The sequence below is a fragment of the Leucoraja erinacea genome, chromosome 1 (genome assembly GCF_028641065.1).
Source record: "Leucoraja erinacea ecotype New England chromosome 1, Leri_hhj_1, whole genome shotgun sequence".
NCBI classification, from domain to species: Eukaryota; Metazoa; Chordata; class Chondrichthyes; order Rajiformes; family Rajidae; genus Leucoraja; species Leucoraja erinaceus.
This window is the reverse complement of record NC_073377.1, coordinates 120,437,680-120,460,429: the sequence shown is the minus strand read 5'-3', so window position 1 is coordinate 120,460,429 and position 22,750 is coordinate 120,437,680. Positions and strand designations below refer to the sequence as shown.

Sequence of the window (22,750 nt, the reverse complement as noted above, 5' to 3'; positions counted from 1 at the left end):
CAGTACCCGAGGACAGGATTGAACCTGGGTCTCTGGCGCTGTGAGGCTGTAGGTCTACCAGCTGCGCCACTGGCCTGAAACCCTGTATTTCAACAGAACTTTCTTGACAGGCAGCCAATATTTCTTTACAAAAATAAGCACAACCTACTAGCTAGAATGAAGGTTAAACAAAGGCAGACTCGGCTGTTAACCTTTAGATAGTTAAAAAACTCAAATCAATTAAGCTGGTATCAAAGAGCACAAAATGGACTTCTAAACTGGCCATGGTCATGACTACATTGCGTAATTAAGGGAGTGGTTGAATTACCCTTGTGATTGGATCATTAACTGCAGTATGATAGTGATTACAGGGAATATTCTGCCATCTTCAAAATAATGTGTTTGTGTATGAAGTCAAGCAGACAGCTAACCAAAAGATCTTTTGGTGGTAGAATTGAAGCTATATTGGCTTAACAACACAAACAGCTGCTAAGGAACCACTGAGAGGAAGAAATGAAGAGGAAGGCTGTTGATGCAAATGGCGAACACCAAGATATCTCGCTGTTCACTGTACACTGTGGATTTATTAAACGCAAATCTGGTTTATTTACTTTGATAGCTTGTGATGAGAAATAGGCAGTGAGGGGTATGCAGTAGACGTGGTGCATAAAACTTAGAGAGTTCAAGAGAGGGACTAGTTTAGTTTAAAGATACAGTGCGGAAACAGGCCCTTCAGCCCACCGAGTCCGCGCCAACCAACAATACTTGCACACTAACACTATCCGTCACCCACTAGGGACAATTTACAATTTTACCAAAGCCAATTAACCTACAATCCTGTACGTCTTTGGAGTGTGGGAGGAAATCAAAGCTCCTGGAGAAACCCACATGATCACTGGGAGAACGTACAAACTCCGTACGGACAGCACCCATAGTCAGGATTGAACCCGGGTCTCTGGCGCCGAGGCAGCAATTCTACCACTGCTCCGCCGTGCCATTCCAATCATATGCTTAATTCTCTCCATCTAAGAAGCACCATTATAGAAGCTTTTCACCATACTTTGGTACACATGACAATAAACTAAACTAAACTGAGAAGCAGGCCGAACCCGGGTCTCTGGCGCGGTAAGGCAGCAACTCCACAGCTGCGCCACAGAAGACTAGCTGAATTACACAGCTTGCAGGGAGGCACTGAGCCTCAAATTGCCACCTTGCATTGTAATCCTCATGTGATTCCATATGTCCATTATGACATTACTCTACTGTTTTTACAGTACAACTTATTTTTATATTGAGCAGAGTTTTGGATTTAAGACCCCAAAATCTGAAATGATGGCACATGCCACATTTAAACCAAGATGAACAGAAAGGGAAGATACTAGGCTCCCATCACATAGCGAACAATAATTAGTGTAGGTCAGATATTTTGTTAATATATACAGTAAAGTTCTAAAAAGATTATATGGAGGAAACTATATCATTGTTTCCCCAGTTATGGGTTTTCTACCTAGTTTTAAGAATGTTTAAGCAAAACTTAATAGAATACAGAATGTCTTTAATGTAATTTTCAATGTCACACAAGGTGGCGGAATTGCTCATATTATGTCAAGCACCTGAAAAGGGACAAGATGGGCAGATTCAACATGCTGGTTAATTAAAGGCAGATGCAATACAGAGCATTTAAAATCTGAGGGGACATTTTGATGCTAGAATCTGGAATGCACTGCCAATTGAATAGTAGAGACAGGTTCAATCATGATAAGCAAGAGAGAACTAGAAAAGTATATATTTTTAAATTGCATTGTTGGTAAGAGCTTGAGCAGTTGGATTAGCTGAAATACTCTTGCTCAGAACTGGTATAGATATAATGGGGTAAAACGACCCACCGCATGCTGTGATTTCATGGAACTCCTTCAGGCATCACATCACCGTCTATGACAAAATTCAACTCCTCAACCACAGAATGTCCTATTTAACTTGAACAAACGGTTACCGTTCGAATCCCTGTTGGTTGGCCTTTGAAATACTTACACTAGAGGAATTAAAGACATCAGGGAGAAGGAAGTTGAGCAGTGCCCAGAGTTCGTGCAAGTTGTTCTGAAGAGGTGTACCAGTGAGCAACAGTCGATTTGTCGTCTTGAATTCTCTCACTATTTCAGACAGCTGCAGTGACATATCAAAGACATTATAAAACAGCAGTTTAATACTTAATCTGTGATTTACCCCACACAATCATATAGATATGTAATGCTGAGGCCCTATAAGGCGCTGGTCAGGCCACATTTGGAATACTGTGAGCAAATTTGGGCCCCATATCTGAGCCAGGATGTGTTGGCTCTGGAATATGTTCAGAGAAGGTATACAAGAATAATTCCAGGAATGAGTGGGTTAGCATATGATGAGCATTTGATAGTAATGGGCCTCTACTCGTTGGAGTTTAAAAGGTTGAGGGGAGACCGCATTAAAACTTACAGAATATTGAAAGGCATAGAGTGGATGTAGAAAAGGATGTTTCCACTGGTGGGAGAGTCTAGGACCAGAGGTCATGGCCTCAGAATTAAAGGGTGCTCTTTTAAAAAGGCGAGGAGGAAATTCTTTAGTCAGAGGGTAGTTAATCTGTGGAACTCATTGCCACAGAGGGCTATTCAGTAGATATTTTTAAGGCAGAGATAGACAAGTTGATTAGAACGGGTGTCAAGGGTTATGGGGAGAAGACAGGAAAATGGGATTAGGTGGCAGAGTCAACCATGATTGAATGGCGGAGTAGACTCCATGGGCCGAATGCCTAATTCTACTCGTATAACTTGTGAACTTGTGACGTTAAAAAAGGAATGCTTTGCAAAACATTTTACAAAGGGGGAGAGGCAATTAAAGCCAGATCTGCCAGGATAATCGAAAAGATGAGAAAAAGGCACAAGACAGGCATTGGGTTGAACACACGAGAAGCTACCTCATCACAGTAAGCTCATGAGGCAAAGTTTTAAAAAAAGGGAGTTTATAGGGATTTACTAAAACCGTAACCATCATCTTTTGGATTACTACATGGAAAGGGGGTGGATGTGATGAAGAAAAAGTCAAGAGAAAAAAAACATACCTTCGATTTTTCATTTTTGATTCTGTGAGCTTCATCTATGACCAGATACCTCCAATTAAACTTCTTGAAAACGGATTTCTCCCTGATCAGCATTTCATACGAGGTCACACAAACATCCCAATCTCCAGGCAGCAGGATGTCTCTGATGAAAGCAGCCTGACAAAGCAAGAAGTTGTCCCCTTAAATGATCATTCATGTTTCTTTTACGCAACTGACCTGAATCAAGGTAGAACTTGTACTATATTGAGCAGTTAAATTTAATCTAGCAACAATGCAGACAAATTCAGAAATCAGTATGAGCTGATATTATAGAATAATATACTATGAGCAATAGTTACCACATGGGTGGCTGCTCTGGAAGGTCAGATCCCACAGGATCTAGGGAAAGCCAAGTAACTGTATACAGAATTGACTTCATGATGGAAGGTTGTTTGTTTTTTGGATTGTAGGCATGTGATGTGCCTCAAGGGGGCCAGTACTGGGTCCATTGCTGTTTGTCATCCATATCAATTAATTAGATGGGAATTAACTAAACTAAGAGGATGGGCAGGTGCTATAGACCTGCATGGGAAGGTAGACGCTCTTGCCCCCATTAGTCTCGGGCAGATGGGCTCGTCAGCCTGGGAAGGTGGTCCATCTAGGAGAGGGAAAACTCGGATTTAACACCTCACTGCCTTGTGGCCATATCCAGTCATGGAAAAGGCTCCTGGAGTAAACCTCAATAAAATCCGTAGTCGGAGCCCCAAAGCTAATTCGTCGTTGTCTACAATCTTACTATGGCAGCTCCTGCGACGGCGCTAGTGCCAAACTGTAACAGCCCTGCTGTTCCTTTGGATCCATCAGCGATGTGGAGAGGGGGGACGTGCTGCATGGGCACCAGCCTGTCCTCCATATGACATCACCCAGGCTTGCATCCGACCACACATCACCTGCAAACTAGGATGCATCATCCATGGCCAGTCATGACCGAAGCGGGGGGGGTACTACTACGGTGAGGTTTACATCAATGGTAAGGAAGCTACTGGAGAGGATTTACTCCCATTAAGAAGAGAATGGATAAATCAACTTGGCTTTGTTTGGGGCAAGTTTACAAACTAGATTAAGTTTTTCTTAAGATGACAAGTGTGAGTGTTGAGGGCAGGGCAGAAAAAGATGTTGACGTGGACTTTGGTGAGGCACTTGACAAGGTGCTCCTTGGTAAACTGATCCAGAAGATCAAGATACATGGGATCCACGGTGACTTGGTAGTATGAATTCAGAACCGACTTACCCACACAAATCTGAGTTGCAGTGGAAGGCTGTTTTTCTGGCTAGATATGTGACTAATGGTGTTCCATATATATTGTCTTGGACAAAAATGTAGTTAGGTTTGCAGTGAGTTTGCAGACAACACAAAAGTTGGTTGAGTTGTGGACAATGAAGGATACAGTAGGGTATGGAAACAAACGGCCTAGGGAAGCAGCTATGATAGAGGTTTTAAAGTGGCACATAAATATGCAGGGTATGGATCATGTGGAGACAGAAGGGATTAGTTCAATTTGGCATTGCTTTCACCACAGACATTGTGGCCGAAAGACCTTTTCCAGTACTGTAATATTCTGTCCTATCGTCAAACCAGTATTGCTGGCCACACAAAAAAGCTGGAGAAACTCAGCGGGTGCAGCAGCATCTATGGAGCGAAGGAAATAGGCAACGTTTCGGGCCGAAACCCTTCTTCAGACCCAGTATTGCTGGCCACAGTGACACTCTGCTAACACTTGTTGCATTAAACATTGATATGTTCAGATACAGAAAATATAGTTCTTACCCGTTGTTCCTTGTCACCAATTAGACAAATGGCTCGAAGTGTTGGTATCCATCTGTTGAATTCAAGCATCCAGTTATGGAGTGTAGATTTAGGGACCAGAACCATATGAGGCCCAGGAATGCTTCTGTAATGTTTCATGTACCCCAGAAGAGCAATAGTTTGTAAAGTCTTACCAAGACCCTGTCAAATGAAGCATAATTGGAAATAACAAATCTGAAAAATAGGCACACAATTATCAGTCTCTAAAGCAGAGCTGCCAAGTTTTGTCAGAGCATTTCAGTATTCTCGTACCTGAAAAATCAGTATTTTACTGAGGAAATCAGTAATGTACGCGGTGCCATTTTGCTGAAAAAAGTGTTTTTTATGTGCGATCATACCCATGTAAGAGTACAAGAATGCATAACTTTGCTACCAATTGACATGTCTTCTATGCACCTTCCTCGACAGTGCATTCATTGCCATCTCTTTGTATACTGCTGTTTGAATGGCTGTTCCTGGTTTTAGCACCAGATGATGATGTAGAAGCCATATTGAGCCTCCCTCTCCCTCCATCGCTCTCTCCCTCCCTCTCTTTCTCTCTCCCCCTCCCTCCTTCCTCCCTCTTTCCCTCCCACTCCTTCCTTTTTTTCTCCCTCCCTCCCCTAACAGTCTGTGACCATAGCGCTATGTGTAAAGTGCCCCAGCTGGGAGCGCTATTTTTAGAACCCATAGCGCTGTTCCTTTAAATTCCCACGGGTTAAACTGACAGCGCTGTTTAAACCTAGAGCGGATCAAAGCTTACAAAAATAATCACCCAGATCTTGAAATTTAAAATACGAATAGATTTAATTTGTTTTTATTTTTAGAGTTACAGGATGACTTTTTATATCCTTGCAGTATTAAGCTGCAAGATGAAACAGGAAGTCTGTATTTTACAAAGCAAATCCGTACATCTGAATTCTGATCGCATTTCCGTACAAAATATGGAAAATCCGTACTACTTGGCAGGTCTGCTGAAGCCTTTTCCGATGTTTAAATCATGGCTCTTACTTCTTTTGTTCAACTTTATTTTTAGGGTCATGTTTCCTTTTCACCCAATACAGTAAACCCTCGTTATAATGGACCTTGGGGTGGTGTGAAATGGTGACCGTTATTGCTGAATGACCGCTCTAATCGAGTATGGCCACCCCCCCCCCCCCCCCAAATTGACATCACTCCAGCAGAATCCTGGAGCCCCGTCACTGAGAGCCCAGTGGGACCTCTCTCATCACACAAAGCGCAGCAGCCCAAAAAGGCTGACCAGCACCACCTTGGCCATCGCAGCTGGGGAATGGCAATAACCGCTGCCCCAACTGCTGATTCCTGCATTCAGAGATTGAGAGCAAATTGGGAAGTTTGGGCCATGCAGGTTGTAGTCGGCAGAGTGAGACACCCATGACCATCTGCCCGCCCGGAATTCAGGATGAAAAGACATCGACCTTAAACCTAACTCCATTTCTCTAACCAGCTGAGAGTACAGTGTTATTTTTAACAGCTGAAAATGTATTTTGGTTGCTGCAAGCTAAAAACACTAAAGGCTGTTTGTTATTGTTTTCATCAAAGCAATTGCTTGTCAATTTTAATGCTGTCCACAGTGTAACTAGCAGGCTGCGTTTTAAAAGACACGGTTTGCTATAGCAGAAATACGTTCTAAAGAGGTCCGTCATAATGAGAGTTTACTGTGCATTCAATTGAAAATTTAAATCTGAAGTAAAATCTTGAATAGGCCTGGCAACAACAACATTTTGGAGAAAGTTCCAAGCATCAACTATCCAAGTGCTTTGGCTGAATTGCGCACCAGAGGAATTGGTTTCCTTCATGGAAATGTTGAAAGGTGCTTTCAGTGTGTAGATAGAATTTTCAATGGGGAAACAAATTCTCTGAGAAATACAATTACTACACCTCAACCCAATTTTGTACACCTCATCCAATTTTAGCACTAGTTACTCATTGTTAATGAGGTGGATTTTAAAATCATCAGGATTGATCTCTAAAATTGCTGAGATCAAAAGCGGGCAGCTAATTGCATCCTTATTCTACTCTGCCAAAGCAGTTTGGTAAGAGCCAGTGTCTTGACAAGTTATTTCAAAAGACATTGAAGTGCCTTTGCTGCATGTCTGAAGAAACACCAGTCAGATTGCACAAGGACTGCAAAGTTTCTTTCCCTAAAAAGGATAGCAAAGCAAAATGTATTTTTCATATTGTCGTGTCACGGTCACTTCTTATTTCATATTTATGCATGAGTTTGGTATTCTTATCCGAATCATTAGTACTGGCCTCAACATTTTCAATCCAATAACAATGACTCTATACTACTTCATATCCAAAATTGGATAACATTTTTACTTTTAACACCCACAATCAACATTTCTTATACCCACAATCAATATAGATTCATACCATTTCGTCTGCTAGGATACCATTAATGCCATTTTCATATAAAGAAATGAGCCAGTTCAGCCCACGGATCTGATAGTCTCGCAGCTTCCCTCCCTTCACATCTGTGGAAGAGATTCCAAACAGTCAGAGCCTGCAGCCATTCAAAACAAATGTCCAGCAGCTATTTAACCGAAAGTACCTTATCAGCCCAGGAGAACAAAATGTAAATGACATGACTTCAGAATTAAGGGACAGAAGTTTAGGGGTAATATGAGGGGGAACTTCTTTACGCAGAGAGTGGTGGCGGTGTGGAATGAGCTCCCAGTGGAAGTGGTGAAGGCAGGTTCATTGGTATCATTTAAAAATAAATTGGATAGGCATATGGATGAGAAGGGAATGGAGGGTTATGGTACGAGTGCAGGCAGGTGGGACTAAGGGGAAAAAATATTTGTTCGGCATGGACTTGTAGGGCCGAGATGGCCTGTTTCCGTGCTGTAATTGTTATATGGTTATATGGTTAAAAGTTCCATTAATATCTGTTGATACCAGGATCTCAGTGTTTGGATAAGGAAAGGCATTTAAACATAACTCCAATGCAAAAAAACGTGCATTTATAGTCACAGACTAACACTACTGCATTGTAAGTCAAATAAAATATTAAACACAAAGGAGAAAATATGGAGTCAAATAGTTCCAGGATGCAAACATCCATCAGGACAAGTATTTACAGTAAAAATTATGGTGGAAGAGAGAGGGAGAAAGAATTGAGAGTTTTGTTAGCAATAATATTATCATAGGAATTGTTATTAGGGTTTAAATAATGCCATCTGGAAAGTTCACCTGCAGAATTTTAAATAAACTGATCATATAATCCACAAAAGAACGTTATGTGGATAATCTGATCAATTATTCGCTGTGCAATTATTGGTTAATATATTTTAATATGGCCCATATTAATGTGGTGACTTTGTCCATTTGCTAGGAACAAGAGTTCCATGAAAAATAAACTGGTGCAATTTAAACTTCTGAACATCTCGAGCACAAGATGAACAAATAGTGCCACTGAAGCCAGAGTAAAGAAAGGTCTAGTTTGCGAAGTAATCATTACATAATGACATTCAATAATATTTGAGTTATACTGCATCGTAATATGCGGAGAGACTCAGAAAGCTGGACTATCCATGTTCATGGCTCAGAAAGGTATTAGTCACAAAGTTGCAGGTACAAGTCAACGGCCTCAACACCATTAGCAGACTGCCACAAGAGCTATCCTTGACAGAACGAAGAATGTAAATAATGTCAAAGTAAATGCAAAGGGAGGATAGAAGTAGTAAAGTAAAGCAACCTCAAATGTTCAAAAAATGGAGTTTTGACTATATTAACAAAAACACATTCTCCAAATCAAATGTAAGGGGAACAAAAAACACAAATGTTAAAAGCAACTGGAAAAAAAAGTAGTGAGAACTTAGCTAATTAACAAATGTGTGGATTAATGAATAAAATGGCTTTACATACATGATGGGGATTCTTCAAACCTTGTGCAGACATTGGTTGTCTTGCTATTTTCTGACAGGAGTTCTTCATCCTCTTCCTGCTCTGTACGACGATGACGATAACTAAGAATTAAAAGTGGATTGTTTTGTGTAATGAGTCACCACCTTATTCCAATGATTCAAGTGAAATACTATTCCTGCCAAGTTCAAACCCGTCAAATCTAGTCACCTCAAAATGACCAACATCACACATTATATTCAAGAACGGAGATGGAAAGAGAGTAACTTTCTAACCAAATTCAGCAACAATTTGGAGCATTAATCAATTAAAAATCCAATTAATGTAATTACTCCAAGAGTAATTTGAAATCCAAGCAATTTTGAAATTGTTATTATTCAAATATTCATGCTTTTCTAAAGCCAATGGAGACTAAAGGGTGCAGTGATGTATTTGATGCAAATTAAAGAAGTTATTTACTACATGTATGAGGCTTTATAAGATTGTTTTGCTGCCATTATTCTTTAGTACTTCTGTAACAAACTTTAAAATGAGTCTATTTCGGAGAGAAATTCTATTTACCATATTTTTACGTTAAACAAGATAATAATAACAAATAACATATTAGTGAATGTTACACCATTAATAACTTTAAAAGTCAACATAATGATTGCTCTGTTTAAGAAGGAACTGCAGATGCTGGAAAATCGAAGGTAGACAAACTGAAGAAGGGTCTCGACCCGAAACACCGCCTATTTCCTTAGCTCCTTAGATGCTGCCTCACCCGCTGAGTTTCTCCAGCATTTTTGTCTAGTTGCTCTCGTCACATAGATTTTGGTTTAGTTCCCATTATGTTTATTGCTCCCTTTTCCTCAACAGATAAATATTGATGTGGATAGAGAACTGGCTGGCAGACAGGAAGCAAAGAGTAGGAGTAAACAGGTCCTTTTCAGAATGGCAGGCAGTGACTAATGGGGTACCGCAAGGCTCAGTGCTGGGACCCCAGCTATTTACAATATATATTAATGATTTGGACGAGGGAATTGAATGCAACATCTCCAAGTTTGCAGATGACACGAAGCTGGGGGTCAGTGTTAGCTGTGAGGAGGATGCTTGGAGGCATTGATTTTCAATCAAATATCACTCCCTCATGCCATGGAAATGTGAATAATATTTTCTAAGATAGAATGACACAGAATATGCATCTTTAAAGCAAGGAGAAAAAACAATCTTTGCCGGTAATGTATCTTACTCTCCAACCGATAGCAGAGTCTGCTTTTCATCTTTCTTTATGCGAGGGCGTCCTGGTTTCATCTTCAGAGGTGACGTTGGTGTTTTCTGTGCAGCGGGTTGGATAAAATGGGCAAAGAGTTCCGTCTGTTGCAGTAAGTAGTCAAATCTATTTGCTCTGTCGGCTTTCTGTCAAACAAAAAGACCAAGACCATTCATGTTAATCAACCTGAGATAAAAATCAGAAGATGCTGAAGATACTCAACAGGAGTGAAAGCATCTGGTAGAGATGCAGCGGTTATTATTTTAGTAGGCACAAAAAGCTGGAGTAACACAGCGGGTCAAGAAGCATCCTTGGAGAAAAAGAATAGGTGACGTTTCAGATTGAGGCCCTACTTCAGTGTGAAGAAGGGTCTCAACCTGAAACGTTACCGATTCCTTTTCTCCACAGATGCTGCCTGACTTGCTGAGTTACTCCAGGTTCTTGCAGTTCAGTTTAAACCAGCAACAGCAGTTCCTTCCTACACTTAATCTTTTAGTATACTGACATTTAATCAGAATCTTATTGCCCGTATTAATTTATTATTCCAGATTTCAATCATATTCAGTATTTTGCTTTTGAATTATTTAATATTCACCACTTTAATCTGGACTAAAACTTTTAGTTTGTTAGGAACAGCATATCAGTTTAATTACAGCTAACGCACATTATTTTGGAAATAATTATTTTACATTAAAAGCTGATTTGCATTCAGTTGGTATGAATTTTTATGTTGTAATCAAAGCACCATGCAACTTTTCAGTGGTGGGAAGTAATAGCATAGGTACTTCACATGCGTTATCATTATGTACTTTGGGGTTGAAGGGCCAATTTCAATGCTGTCTCCCTATAACTCCTGCCTTATGAATTGATTATTAGAGATGTCTTAATTGAACCATAGTTTGAAAAAATTAAAAACACCAAACTTGAAGAGCAAATTAAAAGTTATTTTCACTCTTTGTGATAATGAAAAAACATACACTTTACACCAGCAATTAAAATGTGCATTGTAACATTTATCTATCTGGCCCACATCAGACTATCCAGAAACTTGGAAGAATATTTGCTGTTGTTGCATCGATACAAGCATATGTGTCACAGTATCATTTATGGTACAATTTGCACACACTTCAGCTGTCATTACATTATGTGAGTTCAGCAAACTTATTAAGCCAACAATACAAAAAGCTGCAGGAACTCAGTAGGCCAGGCAGCATCTGGAGAGGGGATGGACAGGCAACATTTTAGGACAAGAACATTCTTTAGACATGTGAAATGTCACCTCTCCATCCCCTCCTCAGATGCTGCCTGAACAGTGTTTCTCCAGCGTTATGAATTTTGCTTGGGATTCAAGCATCTGCAGTATCTTGTGATCCCTTATTACCCGACAATGACCGAACGATTTACTATTCCTCTAATGAGACACAACAGCCAAAATCAGTTTACAAGCCTACATGCATTCACGAAGCCCACCAATTTTAAACACAACATTCTAGGTCACGTCGTTCCAACCGAACTAACCTATCAAAACCTGAAATTGATTTTAAATTAAATGAATATAGCTGAAATTTATACGTTTAAAGTGCCAAAAGAACATCATCCTTTAACAGGCAAGAAAACGTATGTACAGGTAAACCGTTAAAAATAGCTGTTCAGGTAATGAAAATTCATCCAATCAAAATTCGCATACACTATCCAAAAAGATGGAAGTTATGTGAAAAATAGTTAATCAACAATAAAAAAAAATCATCATTTATCATTTTTAAACCCAATGTAGCTTCCAATACGCATTTCTCAGATTTTAACCCCCTGGTTTAACCCCCTGCAAACAACCAAACAGAAATTTGGGGGGCTGAAATTGCCCGTTTGCATATACTTTGTTCGGATGGGAAAAATAAAAGCTAAGGAGTTCTTTCTGAATGGCTAGTACCCTCAAGCCTGTTCTGCAATTCAATGAGATCATGGTTTATCTAATGTTGGTTTCATTTCAGTTTTCTCACCGGATCCACACAACTCTTAACTTCCCTGTAGACAAAAAGTTGATCTCAACCTTTAATACATTCAAATGATATATTCCCCCACAAAGAACAACTATTTTTCAAGTGCATTCAGAATCTTATGCTCCAATTAGATCACTTCTCATTCTTCCAAAATGAACGTGGGCCCAACATTTCCTTGCAAGTTAATACCTTAATCCCATGAGCCAACTTTGTCATCTTTCTCTTAACTACAGTGCAAGTATATTCCTCCTATTAAGCACACGGTGTCATTTCACAATGCCCAGAGTAGCAGCAAGTCCTTTCTACTTTTATACATCAATCACCCAAGGTAACAAAAAAAACACACCTATGAAATTTTAATAGTCAGTAGTTAAATGATTCAGGTTAAAGTACACAATGCAAATGTTTTCCATATTTGTGTGTATTGATTACACAAAGCAATTACCACTTCAAAAAGCATCTTTTATTATAAATTGAAATTTTATTAACAAAAAATGTTGAAATCTGCAGGAGAAATGGTAATATGTGTACAGCTCTTTCATCTCATTTAGTACACTTACCATTTTTTCTTCATAGGCAGGATCCTCCTCTTTAGCCTCAGGTTTTGGCATTTTAAATATAAATGCTAAATCAGTATTTTGTATCTAGGGAACACATATTAGAAGTCATTAGGTTCATAGATAACAACGACCTGAGAGTGTATAACTATTTAATCAGAATCAAATATCAGATATATCAGGAGCTATAGAAGCAAAACCAATAGTGTAGGGTCATAGGTTCAAGTTCAAGGTCAAATGCATTCCAATTGAAGTTTTGGAGACAAAGCCATTTGGTACTGAGCAAAAGTGCTTATGTAATATTAGCTAAGCAGCTCTCAAATCTGAAGAAAAATAAAGCTATATAAAATTAAATGTGTTCTTCTACTCTACATAGAGTCTTGGTTCAACAACTGGCCTTGTTCCTTGGTTTGGGGAATGAAAAAGGGAAGAACAGCAGGGCAAGACTTCCATGAGTTCTCACTTTATGTTGGAGGAAAGTGGAAAAGACGACTGATCCAATTAATGAATAGTTTATACTGAAAAAGAGTAATAAGCTGGTATTAGACTTTTCAGAATGAAAGCTTTAATATAACTTGATATTTTACATTCCCTTCTTTCAGAAATAAATGGGTCATGTTCCTAACTGGAATTTGGCTACATTATGAAAAATGTTACTCAGAAGCACTTCTGCAATTAAAGTGCGACATCAATAAGCTCTTCAGTTGTTGGCTGGTGATCTTTGTATTCTAATATAAAAGCTTACACCTATTCACTGCAAGAGCAGGCTTTTCCCCACCGACTAAATGGAATGATAATTTTATGAGTTGTTTTATAGAGCACAGTATTGGATGAACTGCAACTTTGTGATTGGCACAATGATAATGTGTTGGAGGTAGCGCAGCATAGAATTGCTAGGTTGATTCATGGAACAAGGAGATTGATATACGAGGAAACACAAGACCAATAAGCCATTATTCAGAATGAATTTATCTCACATAATGTTAATATCCGTAAAACACATTGACTGTAGGTTGCGGATCATTAGTTTCACTTGCAAGTGAGCATCTAAGAGGAACAGTGTGGGAGATTTAAAAAGCAGCTGTTAAAGAGACTGGGATTGACTGCTCCTCTTGGTATATAATAGAAAGATAATGAGCGGATTAGCTATTTGGGGGCAGTTGTTTAAGGAGAGGCTGTGAAAGGTGCTGAAGTGCTGTATGAGGGTAAATGTTCAGACATTTGCTCGTGAGGCTTCAGAGACGAGACTGAGCAGAGGATGACGGCAAGACATGGTGAGTTCTGCTTTCTTGCAACTCTTCTTCAGTCTTAGTGCGGTCGGGATGGCAGTTAGGCTATGTGAACTCAGAGAAGAACAGTAGCAGTAAGCAGATTTGTGGCACCAGGCCTGGCTCGGTGGTACATTGGTCGGGTCAGATAGGGCTGTGGTGATAGAATCCCTAAAAGTTAGCAGGACAGATGGGAGATTCTGTGGCTACAAGAGGGACTCCATGAAGGTGTCACAAATTGCTGGAATAACTCAGCGGGCTAGGCAGCATCTCTGGAAAAAATGGACAGGTGTCACTTCAGGCTGGGACCATTCTTCAGTCTGTAGAAGGGTCCCAATTTGAAACGTCACCTATCCATTTCCTCCAGAGATGCTGCCTGACCCACTGAGTTACTGCAGTATTTTGTGTCCATCTTTGGCATAAACCAGCATTTGCAGTTCATTTTTAATACTCCATGTTTCAGTGGCTGCAGAATATCCCAAGGGGGACGGGACGAAAGGTGCTGACAAAGAGCGTGAGCAGACGGCACAGGACTGGAGGGATGATGGGTGGCATAGAGTAGTAACGTTACAATCGCAGCGATCAGTGGCGCTCTAGACCTGCCCACTGCCTGTGCGTGCGACTCGAGAGGCTGCAGGGGGAGGGGGGAGTAAAATGCAGGTTTTTCATTGGTTGCCAGGGAGGGATTTCCTCGTACGACAAACTTATGATGTATAGGAAATTTTGTTCTATCATCCCGTTCACTTTTTCTTTTCAAACGTTACTGGTCTATTGGATCGCTGAATTTGAAAGTCGGGCTCAACTTCAACATCTTCCAAATCACGGAATCAAGATCAGGACAAGATTAGGACGTTTATTTAACATCTTATCTAGTTTTTGGTGTAATTTCATTTTAATCTGATGATACGAAATAAGTTATTTTGGCCCCGATATCTGTAGGTACTGTGGAAGTTTTAAAGTCAGATATTAGTATGAAAATATTGATCAGGGATAGACAATTACACAAAATACAGATAATTTAGATGCTCTTATGACATGATTGTGCAAAACAATGATTTTGATTATCTTGAGAGTGGATGTTTGAGGATTTTGAAATGAAATGAAATGATTCAATTTATTGTCATTGTCAGTGTACAGTACAGAGACAACGAAATGCATTTTTAGTATCTCCCTTGAAAGGGAGACACAGGGCGTCGCGGTGTGCCCGCGCCTGCCGCCGTAACATTCCATGAACACATGTCTATGTAAACGGCCCTTGCCCTCGATCACACTTTTGTGTTAAGCGAATGGAAAAACAATAGGGAACAAGGTGCTAATTTCTGAGCATGAAAATGACCATAAAGTTTTTAATACTGAAGATATGAAAGTGAATTAGGTATCAAATTAAAGGTTTTTGTATGCTTTATCTGATGGGATAAAATTACAGGCTTGAGTTTTGACATCTCAAAATTGTGTGACATCCCTAAATAGAGTGAAGTGGTGGGACAGGATGGGAGAGGTGGCATAGGGTGGGAGGGGTGAAAGGGTAACACAGGGTGTGCGGTTCAGAGAGGACAGAGTGCGAGTGTGGGGGTGGGGAGGCGGCAAAGGGTGGATAGGGTGACGTGATGGGACAGGGTAGATGGCGTGAGGAGGAAACAGAGGGTGGAAGGGGTGAGGTGGTGACACAGTGGAAGGTGTAGCACAGAGGTTGCGGGGGTGACACAGTGTGGAAGAGTTGAGGGGCGGCACAGAGTGTGAGGAGTTGGTACAGGGTGGAAGGGGCGAGAAGGCAGCACGGGGTCGGACGTGTGACACAGGGTGAAAGGGGTGACGGTTGGCACAAGGTTATTTGTTGCACTGCTTAATAGAGTTAAATGTTATCGAAGCAATGACTTGTCAGTTTCAATTATTTGTCAATTTCATTAGTCTCCACAGTGCTCTTAAAGTGACAGTCCCATATAAAGAAGATAGACAAAAATGCTGGATGAGGGTGAGGCAGCATCTATGGAGCGATGGAATAGGTGACGTTTTGGGTCGAGGAAGTTTCAGAGGGAGCGGTCTCTGCGGAAAGCCGAAAGGGCAGGAGATGGGAAGATGTGGCCAGTGGTGGGATCCCGTTGGAGGTGGCGAAAATGTCGGAGGATTATGTGTTGTATGTGATGGCCCCGTTCCACCCGGTCCCGTGTGTGGGCGCTGCCGACCCACAGCCCGTGAAAGTGCGGACGCACACGGAAAAGGTGGCTGGAGGTCGGCCGTGGCCGGACAGCACTGACCCCGGACGGAGAGTGGGGGCAGTCCCGAGGGATGCGCTGCTTCGGGCGCTTACACCTTGGTGTTCGGGTTCAGAGCAAATATACTAGAGCATTTGGTTCAGAGTGCTCATTTCGGCAGATTTTAACAGGTAATAAAATACGCATTTCATGTGTTAAGTGTATGCCGGAGGCTGCCATGTCCTCCAGGATTGAGCTGCTACGTGCGTCACGCCCTTTTACCCGATGACCTTACGTGCAACCCCCTCCCCCCCTATAGGTTTAAGATGAGAGAGGTAAGATTTAATAACGGGCAACTTTTTCCAGAGTGCAACAGGTTATATGGAGCAAACTGCTAAAGGTAGTGACTCGGGCATGGTGCTATAACAACATTTAAAATACATTTGGACAGGTATGTGGATAGTAACTGTTGAGAGGGATATGGGCCAAACACAGGGATGAGCTAAGATGGGTCATCTTGTTCGACATGGAGCCCAGATCAAGCAGTATGAACATGTGAATAACATTTCCCCAGGTCTGGAAGTAAAGAGATTGACACTCAGAGGAAAAAGATTTAAGATGTGATGAGAATCAAATTGTGTAAAAAAGAGTGCTGTTAGATTAGGCCGAGCCTAATCTTGTGGAATAAAGTTAAATATATGATAAGAGATAAATGAAAATGGGCTGAAAATATGAATATAAAGTCGAAATAAATCTGAAACTAAATGGTCAAGTCTGGTTTTCTACTCTCACACCGAGAGCAGAGAATATATCTCTTGAGAATTTCCTGTTTTTCTAGTCATCGTTATGCATGTGAAGCTTAATCGTCCAATTACTCATAAATACGGGAGAATTTGGGATAGGTTAGATATGTGCAGTAGTTAATGCAAGTAGACTAAATGTGTTACATTGAAACAAAGCACACAAGAGAAAAAAACGCGGAGAGGCCGAGATGAAGGCAAGGAGGCAGTGCACTGAGCATAGTAGTATGGTACTCTCTCGCATTTGAGAACAGGGCCGTTTATTAGAACTAGGAAGTAACGAAAAGCAGCGTGTTAGACTACAGGGTGCGTTAATGACTGATTCTTTTGTCTGTCTCCAACTGCTTCCATTCAGCATTGACCAGATAGAGTTCACAGCTTATCCCCGGGGTTATCAACAGCGCTTTCCCTCAGTGAACATCAACCCCATCCCCTTCTCCTCCGTCCCCACAACTTGACGAGTTTCTCTTCTCTTTTCCTCGGTTCTGCCAAAAGGTCTTCGTTCTAAAAATAACCTCTTCCCACAGATGCGGCCCTAGCAGTTGATTATTTCCCCTGTTGTGTAGATCTCTTATATCTGTAAAATGTTTTGGTGTTCAAACAAAGGAGGGAAGGAGGGGGTTAGGAGCACGCGTCCGCGCTGCTGTTGCCGCTGCCGCCGGCGCTCGGAGATCCGGGGGCGGCACCGTGGTTCCCCCTCTCCCCCCCCCCCGTGCCATGGATGGGGGAGACCGGGTGGCGAGTGGCCATGGGGACAAGGGGAAGAAGGGCAGTGATGGCCGGGTGGTCCAGAACCAGGGATGGAAGGACCACAGGTGACGAGGAAGTAGCCCGGGCGGGACCAACACCGCCGCCGCCACGGACGCTTCAAACGGCCCAGTGGGGACCAACACGTCGCGGCGCCGGGTGGCGGCCGGTAACCGGCGCTTTACGGATCCACCGACCGGCAGCGGCAGCGGCCTCACACCGGAGCCCAGGCGGCTGCTCCACGCCCGTCCGCCCGCCCGCCCGACACCGGGGATGACGACGCCGGCGGCGGCCGCCTACCTTGGTCTCTCCTCCCTCCGCGGGCGGCGAACTGGCGGCGTCTCCCTGGCCTTCGGTCGGGCCCGGGCTCGGCTTCTCTTCAGCCTCGGACATGTCTGTTTGTTGCGGGATGGGTCCCTCTCCTCCTCTTCCTACTGATGGTGGTGGTGGTCCACCCCGCTCTCTCTCTCCCTCTCTCTCTCACTGGGGGAGCAGCGCTGCTCACTCACTCACTCTCTCTCACTCGCCGGCTCCTGCCTCCAACCGCTGCCCCACCGGCCGCCCGGCTCTCGCGAGAACCCGGCCCGCGCCGGCTGCGTCACTGCTCGTTGACGTCACAGCCCGCTGACACCACGGCCCGGCCCTCCGGCTGCGTCACTGCCCGCTGACATCACGGCCCGGCCCTCCGGCTGCGTCACTGCCCGCTGACATCACGGCCCGGCCCTCCGGCTGCGTCACTGCGCGCTGACATCTCGGCCCGGCCCTCCGGCTGCGTCACTGCCCGCTGACATCACGGCCCGTCGGTCGCGTCACGGCTCAGGGGGAGGGGGGCAGGAGGAGGAGGAGGCAGTGACGCAGGTTGGAGGGGTGAGGAGAAGTGCCATAGAAACATAGAAATTAAGTGCAGGAGTAGGCCATTCGGCCCTTCGAGCCTGCACCGCCATTCAATATGATCATGGCTGATCATCCAACGCAGTATCCTGTACCTGCCTATTCTCCATATCCCCTGATCCCTTTAGCCACAAGGGCCACATCTAACTCCCTCTTAAATATAGCCAATGAACTGGCCTCAACTACCTTCTGTGGCAGAGAATTCCAGAGATTCACCACTCTCTGTGGGAAAAATGTTTTTCTCATCTCGGTCCTAAAGGATTTCCCCCTTATCCTTAAACTGTGACCCCTTGTTCTGGACTTCCCCAACACCGGGAACAATCTTCCTGCATCTAGCCTGTCCAACCCCTTAAGAATTTTGTAAGTTTCTATAAGATCCCCCCTCAGTCACCTAAATTCTAGCGAGTACAAGCCAAGTCTATCCAGTCTTTCTTCATATGAAAGTCCTGACATCCCAGGAATCAGTCTGGTGAACCTTCTCTGCACTTCCTCGATGGCAATAATGTCCTTCCTCAGATTTGGATACCAAAGCTGTACGCAATACTCCAGGTGTGGTCTCACCAAGAACCTGGTGAGTGCAAGGCATTGGCACGGGGGCGGGGGTGGCACAGGCTATGGGGTTCGGAGAGGAGCTGTTATAGTGCGAGGAGGTGGCATAGGATGGAGGGGGGGGGGTGCATTGAGGGCCTGTAGAGGCCAAATCAGTGGGTATTTTTCAGGCAGAGAGACAAATCATTGATCAGAACGGGTGTCAAGGGTTATGGGGAGAAGACAGGAAAATGCGATTAGGAGGCAGCGATCAGCCATGATTGAATGACGGCGTAAACACGATGGGTCGAATTGCCTGTCTACTAAAACTTGTGAACTTGGGTGGTACGGGGTATGGGGTTTGGCGGGGTGAGGAGATGTCATAGAGTGCAAGGAGGTGACACAGGATGGGTAGGGTGACACAGGCAGTGGGTTTGGAGGGGACAGAAGGAGCCATAGAATGCGAGGAGGTGGCACGGGTGGGGAGGGATGAGGTGGTGGTGCAGGACGTGAGGGGTGGCATATAGTCATATAGAGGGATGAGGGATCAGGGTGGGAGGGGTGGCACAGGATGGGCAGGGTAACCTGGGTGGTAGGGTTGAGGAGTGGCATAGAGTGGGAGGGGTGTTTGGTGAGGGAAGGTGCTGAGATACAGTGCGAGGAGATGGCACAGGATGGGGGAATGAAGGGTAGTAGGATGAAGTAGTGGAATTGAATGAGAGGGATGGCATGGGATGACGGGTGGAATAAGGTGGCAGGGTTGCACAGGCTGTGGGGTTTGGGGAGGAAAGGTACTGATGGAGTGCGAGGAGATGGCAGAGGATTAGAAACATAGACAATAGGTGCAGGTTCCGTCATTCTTAAAAGGAAGAACTTTGGAACCACCAGGGCTCTTCATACAGCTGGCCGCCTGGCCAAACTGAGCAACCGGGGGAGAAGAGCCTTGGTCAGGGAGGTGAGCAAGAATCCGATGGTCACTCTGACAGAGCTCCAGAGTTCCTCTGTGGAAATGGGAGAACCTTCCAGAAGGCCAACTATATCCGTAGTATTCCACCAATCAGTACTTTATGGTAGAGTGGCCAGACAGAAACCACTCCTCAGTAAAAGACACATGACAGCCCGCTTAAAGTTTGCCAAAAGGCATGAGAAACATTCTGTGGTCTGATGAAACCAATGGTGAACTCTTTGGCCTGAATGCCAAGCGTCACTTCTGGAGGAAACCAGGCACCACTCATCACCTGGCCAATACCATACCTACGGTGAAGCATGATGGTGGCAGCATCAGGCTGTGGGGATGTTTTTCAGCGGCAAGAACTGGGAGACAAGTCAGGATAGAGGGAAAGATGAACGGAGCAAAGTACAGAGAGATCCTTGATGAAATCTTGCTCGAGAGCATTCTGGACCTCAGACTGGGGCGGAGGTTCACCTTCCAACAGGCCAACGATCCTAAGCACACAGCCAAGACAACGCACGAGTGGCTTTGTGACAAGTCTGTGAATGTTCCTTGAGTGGCCCAGCCAGAGCCCGGACTTGAACCCAATCGAACATCTCTGGAGGGACCTGAAAACAGCTGTGCATCGACGATCCCCTTCCAACCTGACAGAGCGTGAGAGGATCTGCAGAGAAGAATGGGAGAAATTACCCAAATACAGGTGTGCCAAGCTTGTAGCGTCATACCCAACAAGACTTGAGGCTGTAATCGCTGCCAAAGGTGCCTCAACAAGTACTGAGTAAAGGGTCTGAATACCTATGTAAATGTGATATTTCAGTTATTTATTTTTAATTACTTTACAAAAGTTTCAAAACACCTGTTTTCGCTTTTTTATTATGGGGTATTGTGTGTAAATTAATTTAATCCATTTTATAATAAGGCTGTAACGTAACAAAATGTGGAAAAAGTGAAGGAGTCTGAATACTTTCTGAATGCACTGTAAAAACAGGGATGTAATGTAGAGGCTTTCTCGGGCACTGCCCAGACTGCTTTTGTCGAGTATTGTAAGCAATTTTAGGCCTCATATCTGAGGAAAGATGTGCTGGAGAGGGTCTTGAGGAAGCATGAGATTGATCCCAGGAATGAATGGGTTAACATATGATGAGCGTTTGACGGCACTGGGCCTGTACTTGCTGGAGTTTAGAAGGATGAGGGGGGCATTGAAATGTACAAAATAATGAACATCCTGGATAGAGTGGATGTGGAGAGATGTTTCCACTAGTGGTAGGATCTAGGACCAGAGGCCATAATCTCAGAATAAAAGGACGTTCCGTTAGGAAGGAGATGAGGAAGTATTTCTTTGGTCAGAGGGCGGTGAATCTGTGGACTTCATTCCCAAAGAATGCTGTGAAGGTCAAGTCAATGGATATTAATGGAGATTGACAGATTCTTGATTGGTATGGGTGTCAGAGGTTAAGGGGCTAAGGTCGGGAGAATGGGGTTGAGAGAGATGGATAAATCAGCCATGATTGGATGGTGGAACAGACTTGTACCTTGTATCCGGGTCTCTGGTGCTGCATTTTTCTGTAAGGCAGCAACTCCACTGCTGCGCCACTGTGGCTTGATGTGCCGAATAGCCTAATTCTGCTCCTATAAATTATGAACTTATACAATGAACTGCAGATGCTTGTTTACCAAAAAGATAGAAAGTGCTGGAGTAACTCAGCTGTTCAAGCAGCATTCTGCCACTCAGGAAGTCCATAAGACAGTTGCAGTTGGAGACATCCTGACCAAGGTCCAGAAGTTTGGGGATGAACATTCAGTATTAAGGTGTGGAAGGCTGAGCTGTGGTCAATGAATAACAAACTGTCATCTATCTATCTACACTATTACTAAAACTCTCATCTTGACCACATCCGGTCTGTGTTGTAATTAAATTTGCGCAAAAACGCTACCCTATATCGCTAGGATTTTTTCGCCACCTTACTCACCATTCTCCTCTGCTCCAAGCCACTTCCGATCGGTGAAATATGAGAAAAGTTATGAAAGTTTAAAAAATCGTGCGATCAGCAGATTGGTCTTCTCGCCTGTCAGTCACCATGAAGGTAACACCCCTTTCGGCACCTGCTGGAGAATAAAGCTCCAGAGGTGGGGTTGAGTAAACAACCCGTGTTGATTGAGTCCGCAAGAGTTGAGTCGGTAAAGCTGTTGTGTGAAGTTGGGAAACCGCTGTGTGGAGTCGGGAAACCGCTGTGTGGAGTCGGGAAACCGCTGTGTGGAGTCGGGAAAGCCACTGTGTGGTGCCGCGGCCAGTGGCCGCTGAGTGGAGACCCTCCCCCCACACACACCCCTTCCCTCTCCTCCTCCTCCCCACACACACCCCCCTTCCCCCCTTCCCCCTCCCCCTCCTCCCCACACCCCCCCCCCCCCTACTCCCGCACACCCACACCCCCTCTTTACCCCACCCCCATTCCTCCCCCCCCTTCCCCCCACACCACCCCACCCTCCACACCAAGACTGGCCTGAATAGATTGCAGTGGATTGGGATTGAGGGCGATTTAACAAAAACAGAGTTGTGGTTGAGGAGGGGTCTTTCAATCCTCAACCTCGTGGAAGTCTTTGATTCCATCAATCGAGAGGGATTGTGGAACACCCTCTTTAACATTGGTTTCCAATAAAACATTATCTTCATCGTACATTGAAGCTCGCTACCTATGAACAAGCTAGCTATGATAGTAAGCGATGGGTCTACAGCAGGACCAATGGCAATGAAGATTAGTGTCAAACTGCATTATTGT

The 22,750-nt window shown here is 43.7% G+C and overlaps 1 protein-coding gene across 1 annotated transcript in view; it reads right to left on the bottom strand.

Moving 5' to 3' along the window:
- The window catches only part of smarca5 (SWI/SNF related, matrix associated, actin dependent regulator of chromatin, subfamily a, member 5), a 40,423-nt gene extending 22,328 nt beyond the window's left edge, over positions 1-18,095 (bottom strand). Inside the window, exons 1-8 of the mRNA XM_055642314.1 lie at positions 17,903-18,095; positions 12,599-12,682; positions 10,021-10,187; positions 8,793-8,893; positions 7,299-7,399; positions 4,881-5,060; positions 3,074-3,229; positions 2,011-2,142 (exon numbers count right to left, since the gene is read on the bottom strand). Coding sequence (XP_055498289.1) covers positions 2,011-2,142; positions 3,074-3,229; positions 4,881-5,060; positions 7,299-7,399; positions 8,793-8,893; positions 10,021-10,187; positions 12,599-12,682; positions 17,903-17,995 — 1,014 coding nt within the window. The 5' untranslated portion in view covers positions 17,996-18,095. The remainder of the gene's footprint in view (positions 1-2,010; positions 2,143-3,073; positions 3,230-4,880; positions 5,061-7,298; positions 7,400-8,792; positions 8,894-10,020; positions 10,188-12,598; positions 12,683-17,902) is intronic.
- Between the last annotated feature and the right edge of the window lie 4,655 nt (positions 18,096-22,750).